Here is an 11,438-nt window from a genome sequence, read left to right as displayed (position 1 = left end):
GGGAAACTCTGAGTTTTCAGTTACAGATCAGCTGAAATTAGTTAGTTCAATCAACTCTAAGTTGACTGACTCAAGTTAAGCGCGTGCACCACAACTATAGAAAGCCATTATCAATGGAGCGCAGATACTATGAGTCACCATGGCAACAGCACCAGACACAAAGAGGAATTACTGTTATACAGTGTTGGGTGTAATTAATTACCAAGTAATCTAAATATTGTAATTTAATTAAAGGGATTACTCTTAATTCTACTGCCATTTAAAATAAAATCTGATGTAATTACATTAAATAGGCTACTGCATAGACTATAGAACAATTCTGTATAAAACAATAGTGGATTTAACATACATTTTTAAAAGGTATATTTTGAATGTAACCTTCTCCCTCTACACACTTTGGTCAATTCAAGAATAATTCATGCAATTGAATTGTGTTAATTTGAAAGCATTACAAGTGCAATTTCTTGTCTCTCCTTGTGTTTTTCAAGTGGTTGAGGTTGATATGGGATTTAGTAATTAATAATAAGTAGATCAATACTTTCTAAAGATAGAAATTATTACATGAATCTAATTACACTGTTGAAGATGTCTTTTGCAGCTAGTAATTAATTACTATTTTAGAGTAACTGTTATAATATCTGAGGTGAAACTGGAAGAACAGTTATTCAACCTAATTTAAATTTTCATATAGACTATGTGCAATCCTGCAGGCATTAAAAGAATGTGGCAGCAGTTGAAAATAAAAAATATAAAAACATAATTCAATCAGTTAAGGCTTGAGCATATCATGGGTGTAGGCTATCTGACTTTACAAACATTTGACATATTAAATAACTAAATAGCATCCAGTGTCTAGCAGTGTTGCAGCATTTTTGGCTGAGGGAATTCCTTCATCAGAGTCAGTCACTCCCGGAGATCCAAGGGCCTTCATAAAATGTAAGAGGTCTACATATGTGTTATTTTTTATATAGGGCATTTTAAATATTTCCATTTATTTGACTTTGGGTTGGGTTTTTCGCTGGTCCCAAAAGATTCTGATGGTAATATCTGTCTTTTGGAGCCTCCTGTCCCAACACAACCCCAGGCAGTTGTAAGTAGCCGACTCAATACACCAGAAATTATGACAAATAGTAGGCCTATTATAAAGTGTACTCGACCAAATGCTCATCTTCACCGGACGATGGGGATGAAACCGTTTCTGCTGCCGTAGAGAGGCCTACAGAGGTAATGTTAATATTATGTGTCTACAGATCAGACAATCTACACATTCACATTTGTATGTGGAGTATAGAATCTAAGTTTATATCGAAGTATAAACAGACATTCTTATATTTCCCCCAAGTGTGTGGAAGAACAGCAGGAGGACGGTCCATCAACTTCTGGTGCACAGATGAACACACTTCAGTGATTTTCAGTAAATGCCACGGTTTAATTCTGTAGAATTTGTTTAGAACTACATGATGTGACTAATCGGCTGTATTTTCAGTTGCCAGTTATATAGACTTCATCTTATTAATAAATAAATAAAAACAGCGGTAAAAACAGCAATAAATAAATGTACAGAAAGAATGAATTAAGTGTTTAAACACCGCTTCCTCTTTAAAAAAGGGGAGGAGGCCGCAAGAAACTCTGGGTTTACCGAAGAAAACCTGCTCCCGACCAGGTTAGGTTCACAGAGTAAGTTACCATGGTAACTGACTCTGAGTATAAGTTACCTCTCTTTCAGAAACGGGCTTGACTTACTCTGCTTTCTCGGGTTTAATTTACCTCCCATTCTGAAACGGAAAACCCAGAGTTTCCCTCATTTCAGGGTTAACATACTCAGAGTTTTCACTTAACCTCCTTTCTGAAACAGGCCCCAGTAAACTCTGTATATTTGTGCAGTGAGCGTATGTCAAACATATATTCCGATTTGAAGCTTGTGACGCGCATAAACCCGATCACTTGTTAGCATTTTTGTAAACACTACATTCAGATCCATCATGAATGAATTCAGTCCGATTGAAACAAGTTGTGCATGTTAACATAGTCAGTACAATGACAAGCCCGAGTCCAGCAAGTGAGAACAGTCGTGCTACAAACTGCTCATCTTTAGTTCCTGAGCACAACCACAATCAAATACCTAACAGACACAGGCTACGTTTACACGTGGCCGGTTATTTTCATAAACGGACATTTCACCCTCTCCGTTTTCAGAAAAGTGTTCGTTTACACGAACCCGTGTATATGCCGTCAAGAGCATGCCAAACCTATAGGTGGCAGTGTAACGAGAAGCTCAACCAATTGAGAAGTTAGCCAATCAAAATCCCGAAAATATAGGTCACAGTTTTGACGCAGTGCAAGTTCTGTCGCATACTGTGACGTCGACTGCCTAAAACTCCAAAATCTCCACTCTTGCCGGAGTTATAAGAAAAAATCGGTTTCAGAGGAGAATTCTCCGTTTGCGTGTAAACGAGGGGCACAACCGAAGGGAAATGTCTCCGTTTTTCAAAATAACCATGTACGTGTAAACGGGGCCACAAACACACATGAATGAGGGCTCAGAACATGAAAAATCCACGCGACATGAATAGTGATCAATAAGAGGTAGACGCAGCTGGGAATGGGTAAGGGATACGAGCAACAGGTGGAGGAGATCAGCTCGTGATTGTGCACAGTGCTACAAGGCTAATTGCTCAAATCACGGGCTGCAGAAAATGACAGGACCATAACAACAGAGGCTGCTTTTACACTTGGCATTAACATACGATCACCATGATCTGTTCAAGCATATCGGATCATTAGTTAATCAGGACACGGTGCGTTTACATTTGTTTATATTAAGTAGCCTCTGTATCTGGATAATCGATCAGATTTCTGTTTCCTGCATAATATTTAAATTAGATGATACTAATTAAGCAATGTCCCAATTGCTTTCACTCACTCACTTTACTTTCCTGTGCAATCTCCAGTCTTTGATCAAATTAAGGTTTTTGAATTAATTGAATATTTCCAGAGTTGATCAAACAAAAATAACTGGGTTGATCATGTTAAACAAGTCACATCATCGATCATCGGGGTGTAAGGTTATAGCGTGGAATGACTATATTAACAGAAATGGGAGATTAATTAACATGCGTAAACAATAAAACATTTAAAAACATTAAAAAATGAAAAGTTTATTCCTATTATTCCTCTGGCAAAGCAGCGCACGCTCTTCATTAAGATCTCATTACTCACAGCTGAGATTGTACAGCCGATCGCCTTGTTCAGATAATGTTGCACAATTAAATTGAAAAATGACACACACAGTATCATGTAAGTCTAAATAAACTGTTTTAAATATTGACGTTTATTGTAAGGTTCAAATAAGTTTAATTTCTTGTCTAAACTGCATCTAACCATTATTTTCTGAATGCACGTGGGGACTGGGGGATTTATATAGCCTGGGAAAACCCAGACCACTTCCGGCAAATTTAGATTTGCTCTGCATGTGGGTCTGGCAAAGAGCCCATTGAAACCCATTTCCAATCCGTCGAAATCGCGGCACCAATCAGAAACTTTGGGGCGGGCTTTACACGATGACGACAGAGCAGAGACGGTGACTGACGCAGATTTTGCACATTACAAAGATGGATGCCGCCGTGGAACATCACAACATCACTCGTTCGAATCAGCTATCGCGTCTGTTTCAAGCGATTTAAAATTGTCATTTTCGTTAACACAAACAGAGAATTGCTGAGAGTCTCGAGATGTTTCTCCGTCGCTCTGCATACGTCATGTCATTCATCGCTCTGATTGGTTTTAGATCTATCCGACGTCCGTTGGTGACGCCCCTGTGGAAATGAATTGTCTATGGAGCTTTGCCAGACCCTTACTCAGTTACAACTGAGAGTGGTCTGGGTTTTCCCAGGCTAGGATTTATATGATGTCCACCTGTGAATGCAGACACACACACACACACACGATGGCTGATTGCGTTTACATTACACTGAGATCCGATCACAATGCGTCCTCGACTACCTCCGAAACTGGACACGGGTAACATTCCCATCAGAAGCGCGTTTACACTCGTCTTTTCAATGTGTATGTGGACAACATCCGGATACAGGTCGCATGTTAATGCCAAGTGTAAACGCAGCCAAAGAAGAACCGATGACACACCCTAAACCGTGACACATACAAGCTCTAGTATATAAGAATGAGCCTATGATTGAATCTGGAAATAAAGCTAAATAACTGAGAAAAATGAGAAATAGTCCTCAGATATCACGCTGTAATTTATTTGAAAACATTTAGCATTAATTTTATCTCAAACTTCTTTCATTAAAATAAGTTACTGCACCACCTCCATGACATCATTTATTAATTTAGCAACATCATTAACCAACGAGGTTGAACGACCACTTTGTGACAATATGGTTTCGGGAAACGGTAGCAACTAGCAAGTTAATTCTTCAACGATGCATGTACTATGGTAGTTAAACAGCGAGGTACATAATTGCTAACCAGGGCCGTTTGAAGGAATTTGGGGGACCCAAGCAAAATGGACATCGATATACTATATATTCACTATATTTACATTTTTAATAACTTTGTCATATATTTTTTCTTGCACATTTTGCATTCACTACATTTTGTTCACTATATTTGCACCGTTTACAAATTTAAGGTCTAAACCACAACACAGTCCCCACTGACCACTACCCCACAGAATGAGTGGTAGTGGTCAGCCTATGGGATCACCCTGATTTGAGTACATCAAAAGGTCATATTTCATAATTACAGTGGGTACCCAAGGGTAAAGGACAGCAAAGTTTGGAGCCCACCTGTAACTTATTTGACAGAGCCCCTATAGGCTTCCCCCGGACAGTACATTAATGGGTCATATTTCATAATTAGTTATTTTATGAGGCAAAACCTACTGTACACCACTCAGGGGACACGGCCCCACACATTGATGTACATTACAGCCATAAATTATGCATAATTTGCATAAAATTCAACCGTCCACAGACAGCCTATAGGGGACCTGTCAAATAGGTTACAGGTGGGATGCTGTTTTTGACTTAGAAATTTTCAGCGGGTGAATCCCTGTAAAGAATTGGGGATTTCATCACATGTGGTGAAGTCCAGTGAGTAGCTTATTAAGTTACAGGTGGGATGCCAATACATCAAAAGGTCATATTTCATAACTACAGTGGTTTTATGTGGTGAAACCTACTGTACACCACATAGGGGACACAGCTCCACACAATGATGTACATTACAGCCATTAATTATGCATAATTTGCATAAAATTCAACCGTCCAGGGGGAAGCCTATAGGGGCCCTTTAAAATAAGTTGCTGGTTGGATGCTGTTTTTCTGACTTAGAAATTTATTAGAAAGCTTGTTTAGTGTGTTTTAAGAGAGTGAATTTTACATAAGTTAACATGCAAAAAGTGCTCCAAGTTGGAGAATCACCCATTAATGTATATTATTGATTTATGAATGGTTGTTTAACTGTTTAGTAATGCCTAACTAATGATGAATAATGTAAAGTTATTATAAAGTGTTACTAAAATAGTGTAAGTGTAAAACTTACAGTACATCATACAGTTTTGTCAGAAAAGCTTACCTGGGTTACCTCACCACATAAGTTACCTGGGATTTATGTCAAAGACCTAGATAAGTGACTATGATGCATTTAACCAACAATAATTAAAGGAAAAAAATGACAGACAAAATTTTCACACAGCAAACAAGTTTTATTATGAAGCCAAATATATAAATAAAATAAAAAAGATAAAAAAATGGGGAAAAAAATTAAACACTGGTCCATCAGGGTCAGGGAAAGGAAAGGGGGAGCAAAAATCCTTTATTTTTTCGCCCGTCTCTTTTTTAATGCTCTCTTCACCGTCTCTGTGGCTTTCTTCTGCTTGGCCATTTTTTTTAATCTGTTCGGTCTTTATTGGGGAAATGCGACGTGGTCTTAATTTCCGTCTTACTGACGGTAAAGGTGTGATCAAAACAATGGGCATTTTCTTTGGAGAGGGGACTGGTCTTCCTCCGCTGAGCCTTCTCTACTCTCTCCTGCTTCACCCTTCCAAAGAAAATACATGGTGAAGGATTGATCATCATTGAGCCAATATGGCTGATGTGTCCCCCGAGGCTTCTTCTGATGCCTTCTTCACCCTCTTCCTGGGTTTGTCCGTTACACCACGGCGTGCTCTCTTCACCCCCACAGCACTGTTGTCCTCGCCTTCCAAAGCTGCCTCAAACAGTCTTCTGTGTTCAACTGCCTGCTTGGCGGACAGGTTTGTTACATAAAACCTGTCCGCCGTTTGAACATCATGGCACATAAACGTTGAGTTTTAAATCTTGAGTCTGTCTGACTCAGAATGAGTGAATTTGGCCTAGAAATAGAGAGAAAGGAGAAAACAAAAACAGTTTGAGGATAAAACAACTAACTGGATGTCTCTGAAATGTGCCCCCCCCCCCTCACGAGAGAAAAAACTTACATGACTGGCGATTGATGTTCGCAGGTCTGTAAAGTTTGGGCTGTCAGGTAGGCCCATCGCCTTCCATGAGCTGCGGAAATACACTGCTGCCACCTGGAAGCCTTCTCCTTATTTTTAAAAACCGCTGCATCCATCCATACTCCTCAGACGTTACAGCAATCTGTGCAGGTCCGAACATCTGGTTTGTTTTGTGAAACAGTATCTGTTGACACCAAAAAAAAATAAAAAAAATAACAGAGCAAATCAGAACAGAGATCAAACAAATTAAGGTCACCGATGCATAAAAAGGAAGTAATACACTCACGTTGATGCAGAAGACATTGTCCGATGGGGATTCCTCGGCCTCTTCGACCTCCTTGATCGTCATATTCTGAAGTACACCGCATCGGTGACCGTAGAGGGCCGCCAGGTACGCCGACATGTGGCCGTAAAATTCCCACTGAAGGGCTGTGGTGGCCACATCACTTTCCAGGAGGGCTATAAACAACACAGCACAATCTCAGTTAAGATGTCAGTTCATGTCACACATATCTTCTGCATTTTAAAATATGTCAGTACAATGAGTTAAATTGGGGGGAAAAACTTACTCAGGATATTGGGTATGGCCTGCTTGGCCTGGCTCAGGCACTTCCGGATAGTGTCTTTGCTCAATACCCTATTTTGCTTTTCGGTCTTCACCGATGTCCTGTGCATTGCCACTCTCCTCTTCATAGACTTCTTGACCGTCTGCATCTCCCGCTGAAGCCCAATCAGGACAGTTTTGGATAGCCGACAGGAAGGTGGAGGAGTTTGTGAGATGAATGTACTAAAATGGGTAACATTCTGAACATAATAATCCACGGTTGTTTCCTTCATGTGTGCATGACGCAAGGATTTGACCCACCTGCACACAAACAAACAAATTATAAAAAACAAACAAACTAAATTATTATTTTTTTAAACATTATTACAAGAGGCACATATAATAAGAGAATTACTTACGCATGAATCTTGCTTGTTTCGTTTAAAAACAGCAGGGTGCTCAGCTTAGTTTTTCCCTTAGCCATGTAGCTGAGAAACTTTCTGATCCTGAACATTTTCGCATTTACGTTGTCTGTGTTTTGAAGATGGGTCAGGACCTAGCTGGTTCATTTTGTACTCCTCCATGATGTTTTCTGTGCACAAAGAATAATGAGGAGTCAATTGTCAGTCAACACACTATACACAGTCACTGTGCATGCATTACATAGTGACTTAGTATAAATTCACATCTCAGTATATTTTGAAGTCTGTTATTACATGTAAAATTACTATTTAATAATAAATAATATTGGTAACACTTTGTAATAACTGCACGCTATTAATCATTAGTCAAGCATCAGTAAACAGTTAATTCGTCATTCAAGAATAAAGCATTAATAGCTGTATTTATAAACTGCTTATTAATGTCTATTAATGCTTTATAAATGATGAATTAACGGTTTAGCTATGCTTAACTAATGATTAATAGCATGCAGTTATTATAAAGTGTTACCATAATATTTATTAATAATAAATTAATAATAAATTATAATGTACCATTATTATTAAAATTACTTCAAAATGTACTAGCAGAGGTGTGCTGATAATTTAAAGTAAGTTAATGCAACTACATGTGTATTACTTCAAAATTTACTAGTGAAGGTCTGCAGGTACAATTTCAAGTAATGCATGCACAATGAGTGTGTACAGAGTTTTGACTGACAATTGGCTCTCACTTGCAAATTTTTGAAGTAATATATATGTAGTTGCATTGATTTTAAATTATCAGCACACCTCTGCTAGTAATTTTTTAAAGTAATTTTACATGCAATAACAGTGCTTTATAAATGATGAATTAACTGTTTAGTGATGCTTAGCATTACATAGTGACTTTAAATTATACATTTGCGTATCTAGTATATTTTAAAGTCACTGCTTAATGCACACCGACAATGACATTTCAGAAAACATCAAGTTAAAACAGTGCAAGTGTACTCACTCAATGTCGACCCATGATCACTTTCATCAGGCTCCTCAAAGCTGGGTGGCTGCTGGCTTGTGGAGGGCTCCAAATCACTGGACGGCTGCACGGTGGAAGTATCTGCAGAGGGGTCACCTCCAGCTCCAGACCCGAGTGAAGATATCAGTCTCCTGGTTGATTTGCTCAAACGGCCCGCACCCCTGGATTCTGAGCTCCTCTGTAAACGGCAGTACTTTTGGGTCACGTTGTGCAGGGCATTGGTCAGCGTGTCATTGCTTCTATTAAGATTGCTGATTTCCATCTTCAGCTTTTCAATGACAATTTTACAGCCAGGGTTGCTGCATTCTTCCTCCCTCTCCTCTTCAAAAACAAAATCAGCTTCCTCCAATTCCGGTTCTAAATCCAGAGTACTCACCAGTGGAGGCTCAGGGTTAGTTGCCCTAAGTGCTGCAATCTGCCCAATCACAGTCTTCCTCTTGCACGTCCAGAGTGCGGTCTCTTTTACAGTACTGGACAGCTCCGTATGCAACTTCAAGTGCCGATCTATCCGAGTTGTTGCCTTCCCACATCCAACAACTGGGCAAACGCAACTCTGGATTTTAACCCTACCAGACTCCAGTGACAGAAGGAGCTTTCTCTCCTCCTTGTTCTGTACTTTGTGGAAAACCACCAGATGCTGGCTCATCCGAGCATACATTCTAGTACACAGTGGGCAAGATGACACAGGCATTTTTTAAAACGGAACAAAATATTGAAGAGACTTGAAGAAATCTTCTGATTACAGCAAAATCACAGGAACGTCTGCTTCAACCGATGCTGAACTCAGTAGTGAGTGCATGAAGGAGGTGCTTGCAGAAGTTGTCAATTGGAATGTAACTTGAAACCACTATACAGTTACTTCAAAATTACATTCACGCCCCTAGTATATGTTGAAGTAAGACGCTGTTTAATGCAGTGATTTTCCAAGTGACTTACTTCAAAATTACATTCAGGTCTCTGGTATAATTTGAAGTATGCATTACATAGCGACTTACTTCAAAATTACATTCATGCACTCTAGTATATTTTGAAGTAAGACGCTGTTTAATCATTACATTATATGCTTTTATTGGGTAAGACCTAATCCAAACCACACAGTAATTGCAATATAAACACACTATAGACTAAACAAACTAAACACAGTATGCGGATTACTTGAAATGGTACCTTCACAACCCTAGTCAATTTTGAAGTAAGGTGCATGTAGTTGCATGCAAAATTACTTAAAGTTTACACACACTGATGTACATTACAGACATTAATTATGCATAATTTGCATAAAATTCAACCGTCCAGGGGGAAGCCTATAGGGGTCCTGTCAAATAAGTTACAGGTGGGATGCTGTTTTTGACCGGGTGTATCTCCGAAACCAAGCCGACTTTGGGCTCCATACTCTGGGACCATGGGGGGCCCATGTGTGCCTACCCAATCCCGGAGTATGGACCTCCAAGTCGGCTTGGTTTCCGAGATACACCCGGTCAAAGCTGGACAGGAAGTGGCTGTATCTCAGAACCGGAAGGACCCAGGAGCTGGAGACGTTGGGACCAGAAGGGGCCCTAAGGGCCCTGCTCATGCCCGGAGTTTGGAGCTCCAACTCGGCTTAACTACCAAGATACACCCGGTTATACATAGGGGACTTTTGGACAAAATGGTCGATATCTCGGAAAGTACAAGTCCCAGCAGGTCGTCCTTCTGCGTGGTGAGGGTCCCCCAGGGGCCCTCTAAGACCCCAGAGTCCTGAGCCTCTGGGACCCTTCCTTCTTAATTGCACCCTTTCCTGTTGGCCCCCGCGCTAGAAGCACGGGCCTGGGCCCATTGGAGAGGGCCCCTCGGGACCTTACTTTGACCCGAGTTTGGTGTCCCTAGGTGGCCGGGCCCCCGAGTTATAGCCGTTCATCTGCCTTTTCTGTCAAAGATATTAGAAAAAGCAGTATCCTCACAATTGTGTTCCTTTCTTTAAAAAAATAAATATCTGCGAGGATTTTCAGTCCGGATTTAGACCGTACCATAGTACCGAGACAGCTCTCGTTAAAGTCACAAATGATTTGCTCTTATCATCCGATCGTGGTTGTATCTCTCTATTAGTGTTACTTGATCTTAGTGCTGCATTTGACACCATTGACCACAACATCCTTTTAAATAGACTCAAACATTGTTGCCATTAGTGGAATTGCACTAGCATGGTTTAAATCATACTTATCTGACTGTTGTCAGTTTGTAGCAGTAAATGAAGAGATGTCTTATCAATCACAAGTTCAGTATGGCGTACCACAAGGCTCAGTACTAGGACCGCTGCTGTTCACTCTGTACATGCTACCATTAGGAGATATCATTAGGAAACATGGAATTAGCTTTCACTGTTATGCCGACGATACTCAGCTGTATATTTCTTCAAAACCTAACGAAACCTACCAATTCACAAAATTAACGGAATGCATAGCTGATATAAAAAATTGGATGACTAGTAATTTCCTCCTACTAAATCTGAAAAAACAGAGATTTTAATTATTGGACAAAAAACTTCCACACGTAATAACCTAGAGTACTGTCTAACACTTGATGGCTGCTCTGTTAAGTCTTCGTCGTCGGTTAGGAACCTGGGTGTGCTCTTTGATACCAATCTTTCATTTGAAAGTCACGTGTCTAGTATCTGTAAAACCGCTTTCTTCCATCTTAAAAATATATCTAAATTACGCCATATGCTCTCATTTAAAAAATGCGTAACAATTAGTTCATGCGTTCATGACCTCAAGGCTAGATTATTGTAATGCTCTACTGGGTGGTTGCCCTGCACGCTTAACAAACAAACTACAGCTAGTTCAAAACGCAGCAGCTCGAGTTCTTACCAGAACCAGGAAGTATGACCATATTAGCCCCGTTCTGTCAACACTGCATTGGCTCCCTATTAAACATCGTATAAATTTTTAAATATTGCTG

General features: G+C 39.9%; 1 protein-coding gene across 2 annotated transcripts; it reads right to left on the bottom strand.

The window, feature by feature from the left end:
* Positions 1–5,780: 5,780 nt before the first annotated feature.
* On the bottom strand, positions 5,781–9,839 carry LOC306997650 (uncharacterized protein). Of its 2 annotated transcripts, XM_079611011.1 has the most exons (7): positions 8,878–9,839; positions 8,481–8,679; positions 7,463–7,635; positions 7,069–7,364; positions 6,786–6,958; positions 6,482–6,683; positions 5,781–6,376 (listed from the first exon to the last, which is right to left on the bottom strand). In XM_079611011.1, the coding sequence occupies exons 3-6, from the start codon at positions 7,555–7,557 to the stop codon at positions 6,525–6,527; spliced, it is 723 nt and encodes a 240-aa protein (XP_079467137.1). In that variant the 5' UTR covers positions 7,558–7,635; positions 8,481–8,679; positions 8,878–9,839; the 3' UTR covers positions 5,781–6,376; positions 6,482–6,524. The 2 variants fall into 2 exon arrangements, with proteins under 2 accessions (XP_079467137.1, XP_079467136.1); XM_079611010.1 differs by having other exon boundaries at positions 8,481–9,839.
* Positions 9,840–11,438: the final 1,599 nt, after the last annotated feature.

The sequence above is a fragment of the Phoxinus phoxinus genome (assembly GCF_949152265.1).
Source record: "Phoxinus phoxinus genome assembly, chromosome: 4".
NCBI classification, from domain to species: domain Eukaryota; kingdom Metazoa; phylum Chordata; class Actinopteri; order Cypriniformes; family Leuciscidae; genus Phoxinus; species Phoxinus phoxinus.
This window is presented reverse-complemented; position numbering and strand designations above follow the sequence as displayed.

What these genes read in the sequence shown, in the direction of transcription:
- LOC306997650 (XM_079611010.1), bottom strand. Translation starts at nt 7,557, where the DNA reads ATGTTCAGGATCAGAAAGTTTCTCAGCTACATGGCTAAGGGAAAAACT. An exon ending in GGCCATACCCAATATCCTGA is followed by an intron (nt 6,959 to 7,068) that starts GTAAGTTTTTCC and finishes TGTTGTTTATAG; the next exon opens with CCCTCCTGGAAAGTGATGTG. An exon ending in ACAATGTCTTCTGCATCAAC is followed by an intron (nt 6,684 to 6,785) that starts GTGAGTGTATTA and finishes TGGTGTCAACAG; the next exon opens with ATACTGTTTCACAAAACAAA.